The sequence below is a fragment of the Oryctolagus cuniculus genome, chromosome 10 (genome assembly GCF_051225735.1).
Source record: "Oryctolagus cuniculus isolate XC-2025 breed Fujian yellow rabbit chromosome 10, ASM5122573v1, whole genome shotgun sequence".
NCBI classification, from domain to species: domain Eukaryota; kingdom Metazoa; phylum Chordata; class Mammalia; order Lagomorpha; family Leporidae; genus Oryctolagus; species Oryctolagus cuniculus.
Genome location: NC_142876.1, coordinates 98,842,257 through 98,864,398, shown reverse-complemented (window position 1 = coordinate 98,864,398; position 22,142 = coordinate 98,842,257). Strand labels below are relative to the sequence as shown.

Here is a 22,142-nt window from a genome sequence, read left to right as displayed (position 1 = left end):
CCCAGGAAGGGACTTTAGACAAGCTCTCTGGAAAACAAAAACAGGGCGAATGCGTGTCGGACACTAACTGTGTGGCAGGCCCTGGGCCTCCCCTTTCCCTAGAGCTCAGGGCACATGGGTTGCATCCTTGTCTGCACAGCTGGGTCCCCACTCTCCAGCCTCTCCCTGCCGGCACCGCTCCGTCTTTGGGTGATTCGGTGACAGATGCGACAGCAAGTCCCTGGCGGGGCAGCTCCTGCTTGAGACCCGGCCCGGAACCCCCTCCACATGTCCAAACTTCTACTTGGCAAAAAATAGGGTCTCCAGTTGGCCCCGGCCGCACTTGGTCTAGGACCTTGCCCCCGTGTGCCGCACGGCGCCGAACGCCGGGTTCTGACGCAATGGTCAGTGGGGAGGCGGCCGCGGGGGTGTGGGACGAGGCCGGGACAAAAGACTTCGCCGCTCGGCGGCCCTCCAGCGCGGGATTTGCCAGCCGAGGCCGACCGCCTCAGCCTCCGCCCGCTCAGCGCTCCTCACGGAGGCGGGCCCGCCGCGCCCAGCCTCCAGAGGGGGCGCGCCTGCGCGAGGGAGGCCGGGCCCAGGGCGCATGCGCACTGCTCCCCGCCGCTGTATATTAGGCGGCAGTATCCGCGGCCTGAGACTGCTCGCCGACAAGGGCAAGCGTTCGTGTGGACACCTCGGCCTGAGTGCCCGCCGCCGCGGCCGCCGCCTCGCAGAGTGCCCCGCGCAGGTGAGGGCCCGCGTTCTGGGGGCGGCGCCGGCCCTGAGCGTCCCCGCGCGTCCTGCCAGCCCGGGCCCCTCTCTCCCGGCGGCTGGGACCCCATCCCCCACCGCCCCAGTCATAGCTGCTGTGGGTTCGGCGCTCACCGTCCAGATCTTTAGCCAGTTCGGCGACCTCGGGTCCCCCACATTCGGCCCCCTCCTGCCGGCTGCTTTTCGCTTCACGCACCCCTCCGTTTGCTTGCGGGCTCTCGACCTCGCCTGACCCCGGGTCCCCAGCTCCCCGGGGACCACCTGCTTCCGCCGGACCCGCCTCTCGATCTCAGAGCCCCTAATGCCCCCCTGCCCAGCCCCTTGACGCTTCCCTCTCGCCCCCGCCCTCTTTATGCCCTTCCTCTCGGTTCTGTCCGGTGCTGGCTGTGGGGCCTGATCCCGGGGCAGTCCATGCCTCAGCGACCCAGGGCTCCGCTGGCCGCCGTCCTTGGGTTTGGGGGCCTGGGGACCCGGAGAAAGTCCAGATCTTTCGGAGTCCTCCCCGCCTGAATGAATGACCGCGGCCTCTTCCCCGTGCTCACGTCTGCACCTGAGTGTGTGCTGCGAATCGGCCTCCCGAACCTGTTCCTGACTTGTCCCTCATCCTTCCCTCCCCTTAGTTGTTAACTGTCAGTGTTCATTGGGTGGAGTTGCTTTGGGGGTGCTTTAGTGTACAGCCGGGGAGGGTAGGAGGCCTGAAGGCCTGGGTAGAGTGTGGTCCCCAGTCCACATCAGCGCTGTCCTTAGACATTTTTCGAGTGAGGTGTGTATCCCTGGGTACCCTTGGTGTGGACCGCAGGGGATGCCTGAAGGCAGTGAGCCTGCGGTGCTGTTTGCCTGATGAGCAAGTGTTGACGGCCCTCTTTCTACAGGAGCTAGCACACTCCCTGGACATGGAGACTGTTGTGCGCCGCTGCCCGTTCTTATCTCGAGTGCCCCAGGCCTTTCTGCAGAAGGCAGGCAAATCCCTGTTGTTCTATGCGCAAAACTGCCCCAAGATGATGGAGGCTGGGGCCAAGCCAGCCCCTCGGGCCCTGTCCACTTCTGCAGGGCACTGCCAGCAGATCAAAGAAACCCCTCCGGCCAGTGAGAGTAAGTGTCTGGCGGCGAAGGGGCGGTGGGGATGCGTGGGCGAAGGGGCGGTGGGGATGCGTGGGCGAAGGGGCGGTGGGGATGCGTGGGCGAAGGGGCGGTGGGGATGCGTGGGCGAAGGGGCGGTGGGGATGCGTGGGCTCAGCACTGGCCAGAGGCAGGCCAGTGCGCACAGTGGTAAGGGCGTTTAAGGGCTGGGCTGTGGCATTGGGTAGCTCAGGTAATGTTGCCCTAACCCCACCAAGTAGGCGCTTCCAGTTTTCCCATCTTTAAAGATGAGACCGGCCAGCGCTCCATATTACAGGTCTCTTCTGGCTTGGTTTTAGCGTTTCAGCGTTTCCTATGTGCCTTATTTGCATAAACATTAAATTAACATGCTGCGTTCCAGCCTCTCCTTCATTAAATCTTTGACCTTTGGCTTTTAAAGTTGTGATTTTTTTCTTTAAAAAAATTGTGTTGTAAAATGCGCGCAACATAAAATTGATCACCTTAAGTATTTTTGAGCATGGTTGCGTGGTGGCAGGTACATTCTCGTTGCACCGTGCCCACCAACCCTTTACAGAACTTTGCCTTCCCAGAGTGAAACTTTGGCAACCACTGTTTTACTTTCTGTCTATATGAATTGGGCTACTCTAGGTGCCTTATACAGGTGGAATCATATAGTATTTGTTAATTTTTTTAAACAGATAACCTTATTTTGTTTATAAATCCTTTGTTTTATTTGTAATAAAGAGAGCGTAGATGACTTTAGTTTCTGTTTGGTGCTGCCAGGAAAGGATAAAGCTTTTCCAATTTCACTTAATCCTAGGGAATATTTTACCTTCTGTTAGGTGTGTTGTCTGGGTGTGAACTTGGAAGAAAGGAATGTTTTTTTTCTGTAAGTAGAAAGGATTTAATCCTTTGGAGGATTAGTTTCAGGAATTAGCTATGTCTTTTTTGCCAGAATGTTTGTAAATTGTAAGGCTTGTCTCTTTTTCTTTTCCCAGACTTTCTCTAACGAATATGTGCTATACTTGCAATTGATGAAATTAACTTCAAAGTAGTTTTTTTGGCTTTCATTTAGAGAAGATTTTAATGGAAACCATTGCAACACCTTGTCCAATGTAGGAAAGACTAGCCACTGAGTAACAGTATTCCAGAATGTGAAGGCTTTTCTAGAAGGAAGGGGAACAAATTTTCTTAAGGGGAGAGGGAAGTCTTAGATGAGAACGTAGGTAAGGTAGATAATGGTGATATACCTGTGGTTTTTTTCTTAGCATACTGGTAGTTTGAACTCCATCAGACAGCAACCTGGAGACCTGCATTTTAGTCTAATTTCTTTTATTCAGAAAAAAATTAGTAGTTTTCATGTTAAGCAACAGCATGCTTCTTGGTCAAGAATCTGCTTAGAAGATGTGAGTAGAGAATTGTGTGGATACTTCGAACACCCTGAGAGAGACTGTCCTCTCCTGACACAGGCTGAATGTGCTTGGGGTAGAATTTACTGGAAATGATCCAACTTGAGGACTCCGAGTTGTCTAAAAATAGAAAATAGTATCTTTATTATTTATTATTATTATGTGCTGTGAGGTAATTGGAATTGCCAAGTAAGTCTTTATAGGGGCATTATTTCCAGTGAGACAAATAAAAAAAATAGTGAGATTAACAAAACCTAATAAAACAAGTTTATGTTTGGATTGTGGGGTGGAATAAGCATAAAGTTTATCTTTGGGGCAATAAGAGGAAAAACATTAGTGGGCCTTCTTGTATATTGTGCAACCAGATCTGATGGTTCATTTTTTCCATTTCCTCTGTCAGAAGACAAAACTGCCCAAGCCGAGGTCCAGCAGGCTCCAGCCAGCTCCCAGCGGCCTGCAGATGGCACACAGCTTCCGTCTGGACACCCCTCCCCAGCCTCGAGCCAGGGCGCTGGAAGCAAGTGCCCTTTCTTGGCAGCACAGATGAGCCAGGGGGGCAGCAGTGTCGTCCGCAAAGCCAGCCTGGAGCTTCAGGAGGACGTGCAGGAAATACATGCCGTGAGGAAAGGTAGCGGCTGAGGCGGCAGCCTCTGGCAAGGGTGGGCGGGCCTTTGGCTCTCTGGGACCCTCAGATTTGCGTCTGTGCTATTATTAGGATGGTATTTGTGTAAACACCTTCCTCTTTTAGGATCAGGGAGGAAGATCCTCCAGATAGACAGTTAGAGGACTGTGTTACAAAATGTGGGACTTTCTTTCTGGTAGGTGTGTAGGATGTGACCAGCTTTTGTAGTCCTGAGCCGCCACCAGTTACCTTGGTCCCTTTGGTCTTCCCCCAGTCTGGTAGGATGAAAAGGTAGAACCCAGTGGTGTCAGTGCAGGTCTGTGGGCACCCCATGGTCTTTGAGTGGCAACCTGAATTCCAGCTCTGACTGTACCCACATAGCACCCAAGGTACCCACCCCACAAAAGTCTTACCAGCAGAAATGATGCAGTAAAAATTCTTTTGCTTTTAGAAAACTGAGGTTAGGACAGGGGGCTTGGGTAGAGTGAGAATGTGTCCAGCCAGCTACAAAGCTTTGAACTTCAGTGTTCATTAAAGCTGGCTGGTAGGGACTGGACTGTAGCATACCAAGTAAAGCCACCACCTGTGACATGGGCATCCCATATGGGCGCCAGTTCATGTCCCAGCTGCTCCACTTCTAATCCAGCTCCCTGCTAATGGCTTGGGAAAGCAGCAGTGGATGGTCCAAGTGCTTGGACCACTGCACCCACTTGGGAGACCTGGATGAAGTTCCTGGCTCCTGGCTTTAGCCTGGCCCAGTGCTGGCTGTTGTAGCTATCTGGGAAGTAAGTAAGCAGATAGAAGATCTCTCTCTTCCTCTCTCTCTCCCTCTGTTACTCTGACTTTCAAAAAAAAAATACATTGTTTTAAAAATTTTTTAAATTTTTAAATAAAGCAGGCTGGTAGCTTCAGAAGCAAAACAGTGCCAGGAGCTGATTGTTACAATAACTAACATAGAAGAGATGCTTGACATACTCAGTTACAACTAACCAGCTGTGGTGGCTTTTGAGTGAACCAGGCTGTAAGCCGTTTTGACAGCAAAGGAGAATGTCAGTTCCATTGGCCACCTGTTGGCTTTTGTCGCAGAGGCTGCCCAAAGCTCAGTGAACGCGAGTGTGATTAGCGTGAAGACTGACGGAGAGGACCCCAGTGGACTGCTGAAGAACTTCCAGGATATTATGCGAAAGCAAAGACCGGAAAAAGTGTCTCACCTTCTTCAAGATAACTTGCCAAAATGTAAGTCTCATGGCCGTTCCCCTGATGCGGGAGAGTTTCACACTTACACGTACATGAGACATAAAGCTGCACAGGGAGTGGAGGCCTGAAAGCCCGGCCCTTGCGTGAGCGACCAGCTGCTTCGGGTTGTGGTGACTGCATGTGCTGCTGGTAGCCAGCCCTCTCCCTTTTCACACCCACCTGCCACCCTCCGGGCAGTGCAGGTGCTTGACATGGATGGCCTCATTTACCCTCGCAGGGTGAGGGCGCCGGGTAACTGGCCCAGAATCTCCTTGCTGCTGAGTGGCCATGCTGGGGTTTGAACTCAGGTCTGTCTTTGACTGAACCCAGATTCTGAGCAAGATGGCTTCTTAACCATTAGATTGTGCTGTGTTTCCTTTGGTTTTTAGCTGTTTCCACTTTTCAGTATGATCGTTTCTTTGAGAAGAAAATTGATGAGAAAAAGAATGACCACACCTACCGAGTTTTTAAAACCGTGAACCGGAGGGCACACATCTTCCCCATGGCAGATGACTATTCGGACTCTCTCATCACCAAAAAGCAGGTGTCGGTCTGGTGCAGTAACGACTACCTAGGCATGAGTCGGCACCCACGGGTGTGTGCGGCAGTTATGTAAGTAGCTCCCGACTTGAGATACCACCGGCATTCTTTGGCAAAGCACTGATGATTTATAGCTGTTGGATCTTGTGTGTGGGGATTCTTGCAACAGCTCAAAATGTGCCATTGCAAAATTCTCTTCTTCACTTTTGAAAATACCTACAGATCACTTTTTTTTAAAGTTTATTTATGTATTTTTAAATTTTATTTGAAAACCAAAACATCAGAAAGAGTGATAGATCTTCCATCTGCTGGTTACTCCCCATATGCCTGTAACAGCCAGGGCTGGGCCAGGCCAAAGCCTGGAGCCTGGAGCCTGGAGCTAGGAGCCAGGAACTCCATCTGAGTTTCCCATGTGGGTAGCAGGGACCCAAGCACTTGAACTATCGTCTGCTGCCTCCTAGCATGCACATTAGCAGGAAACGGTGTCAGAACTCAGTCCCAGGCACCCGGATATGGGATGCAGGCATCCTAAATGGTAGCTTAACCTGCTGCACCACAGTGCCCACCCCAGAGGTTACTTTTAAAGAAATTATAATGTGCAGGTGCTGGTGGAGCCTCAAAGTGAGGGTTCCAGCTTGTGGGCCCAGTTCTTTTCCTGCCACTCCACAAGTAACTGTGCATTGAATACCAGGAAATCTTGCAGAGACATCCTTGGTGGATGTAGGTGAAGAAATACAAATCCAGCACACCAGGGGAAAAGCTAGTTTACAAAGACATGTTTGGTGGGGGCATTATGGCACACTGGGTTAAGCTACCACTTGGGACACCTGCATCCCATATCAGAGTCCCTGGCTAATCTTCCAAATCAGCTTCCTGCTAGCACACCTGGGAGCTGAACAGATGATAGGTCCAATAGCTGAATCTGTAGTAGAATTCCAGCTATATCGGAGACTCAGATGGAGTTCCTGGCTCCTAGCTTATGACTGGCTCAGTGCTGGCTGTTGCAGGCATCTGGGGAGTGAACCAGCAGGTGGAAGATCTATATCTCTCCCTCTCTTTCACTGTGCCTTTCAAATAAATAGGTAGATCTTTAAAAAAAAAAAAAAAAAAGAAAAAGAAAAAGAAAAAAAGGAAGAAAAACAAGCCATGTTAGGGAGCAGGCATTTAGCCTAATGGTTAAGTTGTCTATGTCCTACATCAGAGTACCTGGATTCAGTTACCACCTCCGGCCCCTGACTGCAGCTTCCCGCTGGCTCATGCCCTGAGAAGCAACGGTGTAATAGTTGGTCAAGTGGCTGGGTTCCTGCCTCCCTCTTGGGAGAACTGGATTGAGTTCTCAGCTCTTGGCCATTGTGGGCATGTGGCGAGCTCTTCTATCTGTACGAAAGGACATGTTAACAAGGATGGCAGATCCCATCCTCCACGTCCCTCAGGAGGAGTGCCAGGGCTGCCAGGGCTTGAGAGAGTTGCTTGCCAAACCATCAGAGCCTTGCTAAGAAGAGTCCTGTCCAAGATTCAGTGTAGATATTCAACTGTACTTCTAAAAGTTCACAGAAAATGGAATTAAAAGAAGTTTATCTTGGTGCAAAAAATGTTGAAATCCATGTATGCAAAGGGTCTTTAAAAAGTTCATAGAGGGGCTGGTGCTGTGGCTTAGCAGGTTGAGCCTCCGCCTGAGGTGAGACAGAGAAAGATCTTCCATCTGCTGGTTTGCTCCCCAGATGACCACAGTGGCTAGAGCTGAACCAGGTGGAAGCCAGGAGGCTCCCACATGAGTGCAGGGTCCTGAGCACTTGGGCCATCTGCTGCTTTTCCCAGGCCATTGACCGGGAGCTGAATCGGAAGTGGAGCAGCCAGGATATAAACAGATGGATGCCGGTGTCGCAGGTGGAGGCTTTACCCACTATGCCACAATGCTGGCCCCAGTTTGCTGGTTCTTGAGATGCTGTGTTGTTGGCAAGAATGATGTTTCCCAGGGTGGGTATTTGGCCTGGTGGTTAAGACTGGTTAAGAAACCCACATCCCACTTAGAGTACCTGGGTTGAGTTCCTGGCTCTGGCTCAAGAGTCCAGCTGCCTGCCCCTACAGACCCTGGGAGGTGATGGTGATGCCTCAAGTGATTGGGTTTCTGCCACCTGTGTGGGAGACCTGGATGGAGTTCTCAGGTCCTGGCTTGGGCCTGCCCTAGCCCTGGCTGTTGCAGGCATCTGGGGAGTGAACCAGCAGATGGAAGCTCTGCCTATCTGTCTTCTGGCTTTCAAATAAGTACATAAATGTTTTTAAAAGAATGGTGTTTCCCAGAGGAAAGAAACTGCACGACAGAGTAACTTGGCCAATTCAAAGTACTTAGCTACTGCACAGTGAGCACTTGTTCTGATGATCCCTGCAGATCTGTCATCACCCCAGTGGGACACCTTGTCCCACCTGGCTTGAAGGTGAAGTCAGTGAAAAGCTCTGGCCCCAGGTTCACAGTGAGAATTCCTGGCTCAACCTAAGTTCCAGTCTCCTGGGTCCTAGAAAGATCAGTTCACAGTTCACACAGCATCTGGAACCATGAGCTTTATTTTCTGTGTGTTTTGTTTTTCATAAAACAGGGACACTTTAAAACAACACGGTGCTGGGGCAGGTGGCACGAGGAATATTTCTGGAACTAGTAAATTCCACGTTGATCTTGAGCGGGAGCTGGCTGACCTGCATGGGAAAGATGCGGCCCTCTTGTTTTCTTCGTGTTTTGTGGCCAACGACTCAACCCTGTTCACCCTGGCTAAGATGATGCCAGGTAAGGAAGCCGGGCCTGAGTGCCTTAGAGCTTTGGGGGTTTCTTAGTAATAAGAATATTGAGAAGAGAGCAAGCTTATCAGAACCTCTCAGGCGAGGGTGATGGTCGCACCTAGGACATTTGTTCTTGGGTTGAGTGTGAGATGCTAACTGCACCTATGAGTTCCATTAGAACGCGATTCCAGGAAGATCCAAAGTTGAAAGGTCACATCCTTAAGCTAATGGCCTCAGATGTGCTTTGTGCTCTAAGCCCCTTTGGAGAAATCTCTTAATCGTTTTGTTAGTTATCTTGTGATTGATTTTGGAGTAAGGCAACTAGATTTAAAAGTAGATGAATTGCCTGCTGCCACAGGGCTTTTGCACACCTCTGGGCCTCCTTAGAGAAGACGCACAAGCTGGTTATTTTGTCATAAAGAACCTGGCACGTGATATGTTTTTCCTGCTGGGCATTTTCAGGGGCAGACGATGCTGTCTCTGTCTAGGAAACAACCTGTCGTTGGTGCTAATGGCAAATAAATAGCATTTCTGTCACGGTAGGCTGTGAGATCTACTCCGATTCTGGGAACCATGCCTCCATGATCCAGGGCATCCGCAACAGCCGAGTGCCAAAGTACATCTTCCGCCACAACGACGCCGGCCACCTCAGGGAGCTGCTGCGGCGGGCCGACCCCGCGCTCCCCAAGATCGTGGCATTTGAAACCGTGCACTCGATGGACGGTAAGTCTGAACAGAGGCACCGCGGGGCCTGAGGTGAGACCCGGGCCTGCGCTGCTCGGGAAGCTGTTCCATTTTGCTTTTGCATTTTATTTTCCTTTCACTCTCTGCTAGGATTCTGTAATCAGTGGATATTGTATAGGTTTGGGTGACTCTGGGTTTTCTACTCTGGCTGTTTGTAGGGTCTTAGAAGACCCCAAGATAACTTAGAAACTGAGGGAGGCTCATTTCCTTCCCAGTGTTAAGTTGCTTTGTTCTGTCTCTAACCAAGAGAAATTTCTGAAATGCAAGCTCTGCAGAGTAGCCTCCGTCCTCCCTTAGGAGCGGTGTGCCCCCTGGAAGAACTGTGTGATGTGGCCCATGAGTTTGGAGCAATCACCTTCGTGGATGAGGTCCACGCAGTGGGGCTGTATGGGGCTCGAGGTGGAGGAATTGGTGATCGGGACGGAGTCATGCCAAAAATGGACATCATTTCCGGAACTCTTGGTATGTACACGTGGCACACTGCCCTCACAAGGCCAGAGACGACCTGGGGAACTGGGATCTAGTGAGGAGGCAGTGCGACAGCATAAAGCCTCGGCCCCCTTTTTGAGTGTTTTTCTGTTCCAGAGAGTGGTGGCCCAGCTTAGAGTCACACAGCTGAACACTATGGAAATATCCCTTAGCCACCTGAGCACACCCCAGATGTATCTGGGGCTCTAGCTGCATGCCGTGCAAGAGTCTTGGCTCTGTTTGTTCCCCTAAGTTATTCATTGATGAGAGAGACACAGAGCTCTGACCCACATTCACTCCCCAAATGTCTGCTGAGGCCGAGGCTGGGCTGGGCTGGGGCCAGAGCCGGGAGCCAGGAACTCAACCCAGGTTTCCCGCGTGGGTGGCAGAAGCTTGAGCCATCTCTGCTTCCTCCCAGGGTATGCATTAGCAGGAAGCTGGAACTGAGTCAGCCAGGAATCAAACCCAGGAACTCCGACGTGGGACGCAGGTGTCTTTAACTTTTCAACTGAATGCCCACACTCATGCCCCTCAATTAAAAAGAAAAAAGACTGTGCTGTTTTTCTGCCAGAGCAGCTGTTAGGCTCAGGCACTGTTAGGCTCAGTGTCTCTGCCTGGCCTGGCCTGGCCTGGCCCTTCTCTGCCCCTTGTCATACCGGAGATGCTTCACAGGTGCCGGGAGTCCTGACGGGGGCTGTGCTGCCTGGGCTGAAGTGCTGCTTGCCTACCTCCCTTGTCCTGCGATCTTGGGTTGGGCTGACCCCTGCACTTCTGTTTCGTTAGTCCAGTGGAGACACAGTGGGGCCTCCATCAGAAGTTGGTGTGGAGAAGAGAAGTGAGATCTGGGTTGGTCATTACTCTAGACCTCGTCTCTGCCTTGGAGAGCCCTACAGAGAGGAACATGTTCGTTATGCACGTGGGAGGACTTTTGTAGACCGGCAGAAGTCGGTAGAGCAGTGCTGGCTGAAGCACCAGGGTGTAGCGCTGCCCCGGGGAAGGCAGGACAGGAGGGAAAGAGCGACCTTGGGTGCTGTCGAGGCTGTGAAAGCCTCATGAAGGGGCTCTCCTGACCTGGGCTCTTTGCAAGTGCAGCCATTTTGGGGGGGAAAAGGATGGGTCCTGAAATTTTCCACTGTCGGAGTTCACACCAGCCCAGCCCTGCCCGTGGTCCCAGCAACAATGTGAATTGCAGGACGCACTGTTAAGATCTCAAGTGCTCTTCTGGAGGCCTTAATCCTGAAACTTGAGACACGGAATTGTAAGAAGGACTTGACCAGCCCTGAAAAACAAGTCTGGCTCTAATCAGCCCTAACAGGTTCTGAGTTTTCCTATTTATCTGGCAAACACTCATTGTCAGGTTTTGTGCTTACTTAAGTAACCAAAAGAGTTGGTGGCTTAGCGGGGTTGTGTTCCAGCCCCAGGAGTGACGCACACGGTGAGAGGATGGTGCGGGCACCACCACTCAAACCCACCCCAGAGCGCACAGAGCAGGGGAGATGGAGCTTCGCCGCTGCCAGCGTGGCTCACCTGGGTAGGAAAGGCAGCTAAGGATCAAATGTTGGCAAGAGAGCTAGCAGCTTGATGTTCAGACACACTGGACTGGTCACTGGGGTGCTGGCCTGCATTTTGATCCTGGTCGTACACCGACTTGGCCATGTGATTTGGCTGAGACTCTCTCAACACTTTTCTCAGCTTTTTCCCTTTAAAAATGGGTAGCCTGGGGCTGGCATTGTGGCACAGCAGGTTAAGCTGCCACCTGCAACACTGGCAGGTGTCAAACTGAGTGCCCCTGTCTTCCAGTCTTGGATCCACTTGGGATGCAGCTCCCTGCTAATGCAGCTGGGAAAGCAGTAGAGAAGACAGGGAGGAGATGTGATGGTTTTTCACAGCCCGTGTCTCCACTGCTGAGGAACAGTGTTTTTGTTTTTCTTGATACTATTTGTTGAACTCTTTACTCAGTGTAGGACTAATCTTATGAGTATAAAGTTAACTGAAAATAGATCTTTGTGAAAAATGATACGAATGAGAATAGGAGAGGGAGGAGGAGGAAGGGTGGGAGCGTGGATGGGAGGGAGGGTAGGGTGGAAAGTATCACTATATTCCTAAATCTGTATACATTAAATACATGAAATTTGTATACCTTAAATAAAATTTAAAAAAAAAATAGAGCAGCCAGCAGTGCCAGCATCCTGTAAGGGCACTGGTTCAAGTCCTGGCTGCTCCATAGTGTGCCTGGGAAAGCAGCAGAAGATGGCCCAGGTACTCGGGCTCCTGCATCTGCATGGAAGACCCAGAAGAAGCTCCTGGCTTTGTCCTGGCCCAGCCCTGGTCATTGTGACCATTTGGAAAGTGAACCAGCAGATAGAAGATCTCTATCTTTGCCTTTTAAATAAAAAAAAGGGTGGGGGAGCAGGGAGAAGCAAATTCGAGGCTCTGCAGCATCTCGCCATGTGCATTCAGAGGCTCTTGCTGAAATAAATGGTGCTGTCTCCCCCCAGGCAAAGCCTTCGGCTGTGTGGGAGGGTACATCGCCAGCACAAGCTCACTGATTGACACCGTGAGGTCCTACGCGGCTGGCTTCATCTTCACTACGTCCCTGCCACCCATGCTGCTGGCTGGAGCCCTGGAGTCTGTGCGGATCTTGAAGAGCGCCGAGGGGCGGGCGCTGCGCCGCCAGCACCAGCGCAACGTCAAGCTCATGAGGCAGATGCTGATGGATGCTGGCCTCCCGGTGGTGCACTGCCCGAGTCACATCATCCCTGTGCGGGTAATGGCCCTGCTGTGGTGGGACAAGGTGCGAGTGTTCTGGGGTGGGGGCCGCAGCTGCAGCCCTCTGCCGTGACTCCGCCTTTGGCTGACTTCACAGTGAGAAGGAAGCCTTTGAACCCCTTGTGCTAGAGCCAGTGGTCCCTACTCCAGAGCACTAACCTTCAGAGTGAGCACAGAGTTTGTATCTGGAAAGATCTAGAAGTCTGAGCTTGCAAGCTTTGAAATGTGAGTTTCTATTTAGTAAATTTCAAAATGTTTTGCCTTTTCCACTGTAGGTGGTGGCCCCTTGGTCATCACAGCTGTTAGTATAATTGATGACAGCTGCCATGACCAAAGCTGGGTTACACAAATGAGGGACTTCAAAAGGTTCCTGGAAATATCCCCGAAGCTTCTGAGGCCCCGCCTGCATCCTGTACAAAGGTCAGCTGGTGTGACCAGGAGCGGTGCTTTCCCAGGCGAGGCCCGTCAGCCTATCTGGGCCTCGCTGAAGTGGCAGGTGTCCCAGCGGCGCTGACCTGACCCCCAGGCTTGCCTCCACCACTCCAGTCTGGTTTCGAGCTGAGCCCTGGGGGCCCTGTGTTCACCAGAATCTGCCATGACGTGGTCCATGTCATTCTAACGTTGCCTCCTCCTGCCATCAAACGTAGGTCGCAGATGCCGCCAAAAACACAGCAGTCTGTGACGAGCTGATGAGCCGGCACAACATCTATGTCCAAGCCATCAACTACCCCACGGTGCCGCGGGGGGAGGAGCTCCTGCGCATCGCGCCCACCCCTCACCACACGCCACAGATGATGAGCTACTTCCTCGGTGAGTACCCAGGGAGCTGCTCCACGCTGTGTGCCCTCTGCTGCTGCTTTTCCCAGGCAGCCCTCGGGGCTGCAGGTCTCTGAGTGACATTAGGCGTTTGGTTCACTGTAAGGGGTGCAGTCATTTGGGCAGCTCTGGGGTAGCCTGCTAATCTGCCTGGTGTTTCCACGGTGCCCTTGTCCCCGACTTGAGCATGCACAGTGACAGCTGTGGCAGGCTTTGGTCTCCACGGCCCTCCAAAGTCCGGCTAACGCTTGTCTGTGCCATTGTACTCCCTGAGGTCATGTGGGCCTTGAACTACACACGCCAAACCCCTCTGGTGAGAGTGATTGCTCCACGTTTTGTGCTGCTCATGGCTCTGTACTGCCCCAGCCTCACCTCCTTGTCCAGCCTAAGGGCAGAGACTCGGGGTGAGAGGGCTTTTAGCCACAGGTTGCCCCTGCCCCAAAGACATGTCACCCTCAGCCCTCCTGAGCCTGCTCGGCTTCCCTTAGAAGCAATCCGTCTAGAGGAGCCAGTGTGTGTGGCTGGCGCCGTGGTACAGCAGGTAAAGCTGCCACATGGGATACCCTCATTCCCTCTCAGGATGCCTGATTCCAGTCTCAGCTACCCCACGCTTCTGACAGAGCCCCCTGCCGAAGTGCCTGGGAGACAGCTCCTTGGGTTCCTGCCTGACATGGGAGACATGGGTGGAATTCCTGGCTTTGACCTGGCCTAACGCCAGCTGTTTGTGAGCATTTGGGGAGTGAAGCAGGAAGTGGATGATCTCTCTGTTGCTCTAGCTTTAAAATTTTATATAGATAGATAGATAGATAGCATCCATGTGATGATACTGGAGCGGCTTTTTCCTGGAAGGCCTGTGAAAGAAAGCCCAGGTCTGGCTTCTGTTTCTTTCTCTATTTTTATGTCTGCTTATTGCAGCCTGTTGAGATAAACTTCCGGTACCAGAAGCTCCACCCTCTCACAGTGTACAGTTCAGGGCTTCTTGGGTAAGGTCACCATGTTATGCAACCATCACCTCAGAGACCAACCCTGAGCCCAGTAGTGGCCACTCCCCTTCACCCTTCCTGCCCTGTGAACCGCTGGGCTGCCCTCGGTCGCCATGGACGTTCCGTGTGAGCGCCCAGCTTGCTCACAGTCTCGGGTTTTCAGGTCCACCCACGCCATGGTGGCGGTGAGCACAGCATTTCTTGTCATTGCCAAGTCTGTCGTACGGACTGACTGCATTGTATTTATTTACTTATTTGTTTATTATTTATTTATTTGAAAGGCAGAGTTATAGAGGGGAAGAGGTAGAGAGAGAGGTCTTCCATCCACTAATTCACTCCCCAAGTGGCTTCAGCTGCTGGAGCTGGGCCTATCCGAAGCCAGAAGCCAGGAGCTTCTTCTGGGTCCCCATTGTGGTGCAAGGGCCCAAGGACTTGGGCCATCTTCTGCTTTCCCAGGCCATAACAGAGAGCTGGATCGGAAGTGGAGCAGCCGGGTCTTGATCCGGCACCCATATGGGATGACGGCACTGCAGGCGGTGGCATTACCCGATATGCCACAGCGCTGGGGTGGTTGCCACTGTGTGGCAGTCAGGAGTGACACTGCCGTGAACACCGTATGCGAGCTTTTGTGTGGACACAGGTTGTCGTTCATACTCCCTTCAATGTCTGAAACCTGCTCCCCACAGAGAATCTGCTGGCCACGTGGAAGCAGGTGGGGCTGGACCTGAAGCCGCATTCCTCTGCAGAGTGTAACTTCTGCAGGAGGCCACTGCATTTCGAAGTGATGAGCGAGAGAGAGAAATCCTACTTCTCAGGCATGAGCAAGCTGGTGTCTGCTCAGGCCTGAGCGTGACCTCAAGTACCGCACCTGACCCCCAGCCATCGTCCTACCAGCTAATCACCACAGTTGTCTTTATAAATGAAGTAAATTAATTAAACTTTAATCTAGAATACAAACAGTCCTGAAAATAAATTCTTGATTAAGTGTTGGGTCTCTGCACTGTTGGTTTCTGAATCAAAGGCGATTTTTTCCTCCTCCCTTTAAGTTCAGCCTGTATTGTAGGGAAATAGAAACTGTATAATGGCGTTGGAGGCCACTGGAACAACCGACCCTCCCATTCTGATGCCTCAAGTCCCCAGCACTGCACGGCCTGGAAACAGCCGGATTCGCTGCATGCTTTCTGCTCATGAGTGGTGTGGGCCCTCGGTGCCGCCCAGGAACGCCCCACCTGCTGCAGCTGTCTCCCCCGCACCTGCGTGACCTCGGAGTTCTGGGGAAAGTCAGGCCTGTCAGGAGGGGCGGGCTGTCTGCCTCACCACATCCTCCAGCCAAAGTAAAGGGCTTTGTGCACTGCACCGTGACCACCGCCTGCCTGCTCCCACGACCATCTCCTTTCTTCTCTGTCGTACACTCTCCTCGCCTGCAGCAGGCTGTGTCCTCCACCCAAAAAACACACGCTGGGGCTGGGGCTGGGGCCGTGGCACAGCAGCTTAGACCGCGCCTTGGGACGCCCACACGCCATGCTGGATCGTAAGTTTAAGTCCCAGCTGTCGTGTCCCATCCAGCTTCCTGCTGATGGATCCTGGGAGGCAGATAATGGCCAACCTCATGGGAGACGCAGATGGAGTTCCTGACTCCTGGCTGTTGTTACCATTTGAGGAATTAATGTGTAAGTGAGAGCTCTGTCTTGCTCTTCCTTTCACATAGATGAAAATAAATTTTTTTAAAAAACACACAAGCTCCCCTCACCTAAGATCCAGACCAGCTGCCTCCCGCCTCTGTCCTGCCTCTTCGTGTAGCCTCCTTGGTCAATCTCTCTTCCGTGTTCCCCATGGAGGCTGCTGTTGTCACTAGTCTCTGTGTTGCCAAACTTAGCAGCTGGTTCTGCCCGCCTTCCACTGCATTTCAGTGGACTGGAGGCGGGCGACCCTGGCTTTTTTACAGCTTTCTCCTCTGGGCTCTTGGGCTGCCAACTCCTGCTTCCCAAGCTGGTCCTTCCCAGTTGGTCTGGCTGCGTCTTCCTGAGAATGCTGACGGCCCACTGGGCTTGTCTGAACTGCACCCGACACTCACGACCCCAGCCCATGGAATCCGTCTCAGTCCTGGGCTTTCAGTACCCTCTGGACAACTGCCCACTGGGTATGAGATAAGCACCTGACCCACAGCAGGCAGGGAGCACCAACTGTCACCCTGGGTCCTTGGGCCTCTCTCCGTGTTCCCCACCAGCACCTTTACAAGTCCTCGGGGTTCTCAAAAACCCATCCCAGGCCGGGCCCCTCCTCCTGCTGCCTCCACAGCCATGCTTCCTCCACCCCAACAGAGACCTTGGAGAAATACACAGCATGTCCCTCCCCTGTGGGAAACTCGGCCCCTCCAGCTGCACTCATCCGAGACCAGGTGCCCCAGGCAGGCTGACAACGGGCTTCGCTCCTGTCCTGCCCTCCTTCGTGCACTCTGCTGCACAGGCCAAATTGGGGCCGCAGAGCCAGGTCCTCTCCAGCTTCCAGGCCTCAGTGTGAGCTGCGTTTTCTGTCTCAATTTTCCTACCTCTTCCCTTAGGACAAGAGTCCCTTGGGCGTGTAGTGGCCAAGGCATTCCTGTCTGGGCACGGCCCCTACTGTGCTGCCCTTTGAATATACCTGGTAAATCGTTTGTGCTGTCATCCTGTTGCAATGTCATCTCCCTGAGGTCAGGGACCTGTGTGCTCCTTTCTTTATCTGCAAGTCCAGTCCAATACCTGCTGCCCGGTAGGCCCTGGCTATGCAGTAGGTGCTGAGCTAGCGTGTGCAGAATGAAAGGGGGCCCCAGTGATGACTCCCAGGTCGACTGAACTAGAAAGAATAGGTGTAGGGGCCAGCATTGTGGTGCAGTGGGTTCAGCCACCTCCTGCAACGCTGGCATCCCATATCGGAGTGCCACTGTGAGTTCTGGCTGCTCCACTTCCGATCTAGCTCCCTGCTAACGAGCCTGGGAAAAGCAGTGGAAGATGGCCCAAGAGGCTGGGCCCCTGCACCCACATGGGAGACCCAGATAGAGTTCCGGGCTCATGGTTTCAGTTTGGCCCAGCCCTGGCTGTTGCAGTCATTTAGGGAGAGAACCAGCCAATGGAATATTGATATATTCTCTCTCCTCCTCCTCCTCCCTCCCTCCCTCCCTCCTCTGTCACTCGGCCTTTCAAATACTTAAATCTTTTTAAAAAGAAAGAAAAACAGGTTTGCTGAAGAAAAGCCCACTGCAGGAGGTCAGAGCGTCCCAGCCTGGCCGCCGGGCTTGCAGCTCTGGACAGGGCAGCTCTGCTTCCTGCTCTCTGGTCAGACTTGCATTGCACGCCCTTCCCAGCAGCCTGGGAGTGCACTGCACTTCCTGGGTCCACGCCTTTCGTGGGACCAGAACCGGGAGAACCCGGCTGAGTCACAGTCTGATCAGATAAAGCCATACATCCAGGCAGGCCACAGGCACGGAGGAAGTCACCTCACCTCGGAACCCCGATCGGTTCCTTCCTGCTCAGGGAACGCCTCAGCTCTCCCAGCCCTCTGCCTCCGAGGCGCGCTCAGGCCTTCCATTGTCCCGCGTGTTCCCACGCCCAGGTCCCTCGCCACCTCCTTTCCTTCCCGTTCCCGCCCGAATGCTTAGGGAGACCCACTCTCCCTCTGCCAGCCTCGGAACCTGCTGGGGCAGCGAGGCCTGATGGCTCTGTCCTGGAGATCGGGAGAGGGGAGGCTGGGGCACACGGCAGGGTCAGCTGCCGCCCATGTTGCAGCATCCTGTATGAGCGCGGGTTCAAGTCCTGGCTGCTCCATTTGCAATCCAGCTCCCAGCTAATGCGCCTGGGAAAGCAGCAGAGGATGGCCCAGGTGCTTGAGCCCCTGCACCCATGTGGAGGCCTTGATGAAGCTCCTGGTTCTGCCCTGGCTTCTGCAGCTGTTTGGAGTATAAAAGATTCTCTCTCTCTTCTCTCTCTCTCTCTCTCTCTCTCTCTGTAACTCTGCCTTTCAAATAAATTTTTAAAATTTTAATAAACAAGGACAGTCAGGGATAGAAGGATCTGGGGGCAAAAGATGGGGCCAGTGAACTGCTTACAACTGGGAAGTCAGTGCAGGTGAGCATGTGGTGCAGGTTAAAATGCAGCTTGGGATGCCCACGTCCTACGTAGGAGTGCCTGGGTGCAAGCCCCAGCTCTTCTTCCCACCCAGCGTCCTGCTAATGTGCACCCTGGGAGGCAGCAGGTGAGGGCTCAAGGACGGGGGTCCCTGCTACCCACATGGGAGACCCCGATTGAGCTCCAGGCTTCCAGTTTTGGCCTGTCCCAGACCTGCCTATTGTGGGGAGTGAACCAGTGTCTGGAAGATCTCTCTCAAAGTTTTTTTTTTTTTTTTTTTTTTTTTTTTTTTTTTTTTTTTAATTTATTTGACAGGTAGAATTACAGACAGTGAGAGACAGAGAGACAGAGAGAGACAAGGTCTTTCTTCCATTGGTTCACTTCCCAAATGGCCGCAACGGCTGGAGCTGTGCTGATCCGAAGCCAGGAGCCAGGTGCTTCTTCCTGGTCTCCCATGCGGGTGCAGGGCCCAAGCACTTGGGCCATCCTCCACTGCCCTCCCGGGCCACAGCACTGGACTGGAAGAGGAGCAACCGGGACTAAAACTGGCGCCCATTGGGATATCAGCAGGTGGTGACTTAACCCACTGCGCCACGGTGCCGACCCCAGAAACTGGGCTTTCCTGAGCGACTCTGGTATGAGACTGTCCAGTGTCATCACCCAGCAGGGCCCTGCGGGGACAGCGCAGGCAGTGTGTTCAGGTCTTAGCAGGCAGACTCCTGGCATGGAGCCTTCCTCCTCTCAGGCTCTCCCAAGCCTCATGCCCCAGGGGCCAACGCCAAACAGGCCTTGCCAGGAGCCCCAGTGCTGCTCCTGTGGCCAGAGGTTGGCCCCAGCTTTGTGTGCCTTGGGTTGAACCCCGTATGCCTCCGGAGCTGTCAGTGCTGCGGGCAGGGAGCCCTGGCCCGGGAGGACACCACCCAGGTGAAGGGAAAAACCCAGAAGCCAGACCAGCTGCAGGTCCTGCACACCAACCTTTCATGCGTGTGCCCGCGAGTCCCAACAGCAGCCTGCAGGTGGCTCTGGCCTCGCCCCCTCACCGACCAAGATGTATGACAGGTGAGCGCCCACGTCGGGTTTGGCCTGAGCCTGCTTAGCTTAGGCGATCAGATGGGAGCTGGCTCAGGGTGGTAAGACCGTCAGCGGCCACGAGACCCTCCTTAGAAGGCAAACTGCCCACAACCGCGATGGCAGAGGCAGGGTCAGCGCTCCGCAGTCAGGTCAGAGCTCTCTCCCTCTGCCTCCAGGGTTAACAGGCAGGCAAGGCTGGGAGAGCAGAGGCCAGAGCCTCAAGCCCGGCGGGCACCTGCCTGACGCCGAGCAGTGGATCCGCCTCCTCCCGCCAGCCCTGCAGGGCCTGAGAGCAGGGGTGGTGCAGAGCCATGGACCCTCCGACTCACGCAAGCCCAGCCCCATGGGCCTCCCTCCTACCCGAGTCCTGAGACTTCATCTCCAAGGGCCCTTCTCTCCCCCAAAGCCCCCAAAGCACCAGGCCCAGGAGCGTGGGGGTGGGGGGGTTGCTACCTAGGGCTACCAGTGGGCAGGCAGTTGTGCCTCCTGTGAGCACGTGTGGCGCCCTGGACGGCGCCCTGCTGCCTGCTCTGGTTTTGCCAGAAGAGTCTCAGGGCCACCAAGAGACTCCCTGAGACTCCAGCCTGGGGGAGCAGCTGCTCTTGTGTTCTTTTCAAGGCAATTATACCAGCCAGAGCCCCTCCTACTGTCTTCCAGATGGGCAGAGAGCAGGGGACCTCACCCGCCAGAAGCTCTGCTCCCAGGCCAAAAACAGGAAGGTGGGGTGGGTGTCTGGCCGAGCTGGTGAGACCACCTGAGACACACACATCCCATGTGGGATTCCCAGCTCCCACTTCCTGTTTCAGCTTCCTCCTAATTCACACTCTGGGAAAACAGCAGTAGATGGCCCAAGTGCTTGGGTCCCTGCGACCCATGTGGGAGACCAGGATGGAGTTCCCATCTCCCAGCTTCAGTCTGGCCTAGCCCTGGCTGTTGTGGGCATTTGGGGAATGTATCAGTGGAGGCAAGATCTCGCTCTTGCTCTGTCTCTGTCTCTCTCTGCCTTTCAAATACAATGAACGCTATTTCTAAGAAGACTGTTAAAAGAAGAAAATGGCCTACACTTGCCTCATAGCTATTCTCTGGAAGGAGGACAAAGCACCCCCTCCCAGGAGCTGGCCACAGCCAGGCCACAGGGGGAGTTGTCTGCAGCCAGTGCCGGCCCTCCCACCAGATGCCTGAGCGCAGCAGGCCTAGAAGTGGCCTGGGCCAGCCACAATGGCTCCACTCTCTTGCTGGCTCAGGCCTAGCTCTGCTGTCGCTCAAGAGCAGGTGTGGCTGTGAGGACAGTGCAGGCTGCCAGCCCAGGACAAGGCTCCTCCAGGGCTCCGGCTCTGTCACTACCCACGACTCCACACACGCTAGTGGGGTGCACACTCTGATGGGCGGTCTCCACACGGCGGGCAGGGAGCTCCCAGCTGTGCACTGAAATCTATGTGGCCTATCAAAAACTGCAACCTCTCTCCTCTCTCTCTATCCCTTATATAAAATTTCAAATCTTTAAATATTTGCTTATTTGAAAGGGAGAGAGAGAGATTTCCATCCACTGGTTCAATCCCCAAATGCCCCCAACAATCAGGGCCTGGCCAGGCCAAAGCCAGGAACCCAGAGCTCCATCCTGGTCTTCCACGAGGGGCAGGGACCCAAGCGCTTGGGCCATCACTTTCTGCCTCCCAGGGGCATTAGCCGGGAGCTGATTCAGAAGCATGGCGCAGCTGGGTCTAGAACCGAGATCTGACATGGGATATGGGCAGCCCAAGCAATAGCTTAACCTGCTGAGCCACAGTACTTGTCCCCCAGGTTTTACAAATCTTTGTAGGAAAAGGGGGCAAGTGTTTGACCCAGCAGTTAGGATATCCATGTGCCACATGATGGCCCAGTTTCTAACTGCAGACCCTGGGAGGCAGCACGTGACGGCTCCGGTGCCTGGGTCCCTGCCACCCATGTGGAAAGCCTGACTGACTTCCTGTCTCTCAGCTTCAGCTCAGCCCAGCCCTGGCCATTGTGGGCATTTGGGGAGTGAGCCAGCAGGTGGGAGCTCCCTCTCTCTGTTGCTCTACCTCTCAAAGTAAATTTTTTAAAAAAACTTGAAACACACAGATGGTCCAGGTCACATGTGGCTGGGACTCCAGCCCAAGCTCCTGCAGTTTTGGGAGGCAAGAGCCAGTCTCTACCTTTGTAGGCAGGAAGCCACTCACTGAGGCTTCCCTCTGATATCAGATCAGAGACCCAGCTCCCACCTCTAGGTGGAAACACAGAGACCGGTGGTGACTTCACCCTGCAATCCCCTGTGGTTCCAAGAGCACCGTGCCCCAGGGAGGGACCCACCCTCAGGCTGGGCTCAAAGACACGGCCACCAGAGGGTGCAGTCCCCGGGACTCGCCTTACGTTTCCCGAGGCGTTGGAAGGAATGTTCTCCTGGGCTTCCTCCTCTGGGGACTTTGCTGGGAGCTGGAAATGAACCAGACCTGCAAGGTCTCTGCTCTCAAGACGTTTTCAGCCCAGGAGGTGATGGAGACAGGCACCCGAGAGCAATATACGACAGCCCGGCTACCCAGCTGTGCCTGGGACTAGCAGAGCAGAGCACTGGCTTTGGCCTTTGGCCCTGTGTGAGCAGGTAGGTGTGTGTGTGTGTGTGTGTGTGTGCGCACGCGCGCATGCGTGTGAATACATGGAGGGAGGGGTGGAGGATCTGCCCCTGCTCTCCAGGAAGGAGACCACTTCCAGACTCCCCAGAAAACGCGTCCGTGAGCTAGGCTGCCCTGAGCCGCTGGCCACG

At 53.9% G+C, this 22,142-nt stretch overlaps 1 protein-coding gene across 1 annotated transcript; it reads left to right on the top strand.

Annotated features, from left to right (window-relative positions):
• The first annotated feature begins 638 nt into the window (after positions 1 to 638).
• Positions 639 to 15,177, top strand: ALAS1 (5'-aminolevulinate synthase 1). Its single transcript, XM_002713234.6, has 11 exons — positions 639 to 730; positions 1,626 to 1,845; positions 3,643 to 3,870; positions 4,951 to 5,100; positions 5,490 to 5,712; positions 8,235 to 8,419; positions 8,956 to 9,135; positions 9,454 to 9,618; positions 12,123 to 12,391; positions 13,041 to 13,203; positions 14,879 to 15,177. The coding sequence occupies exons 2-11, from the start codon at positions 1,647 to 1,649 to the stop codon at positions 15,037 to 15,039; spliced, it is 1,923 nt and encodes a 640-aa protein (XP_002713280.5). The 5' UTR covers positions 639 to 730; positions 1,626 to 1,646; the 3' UTR covers positions 15,040 to 15,177.
• The last annotated feature ends 6,965 nt before the right edge of the window (positions 15,178 to 22,142 follow it).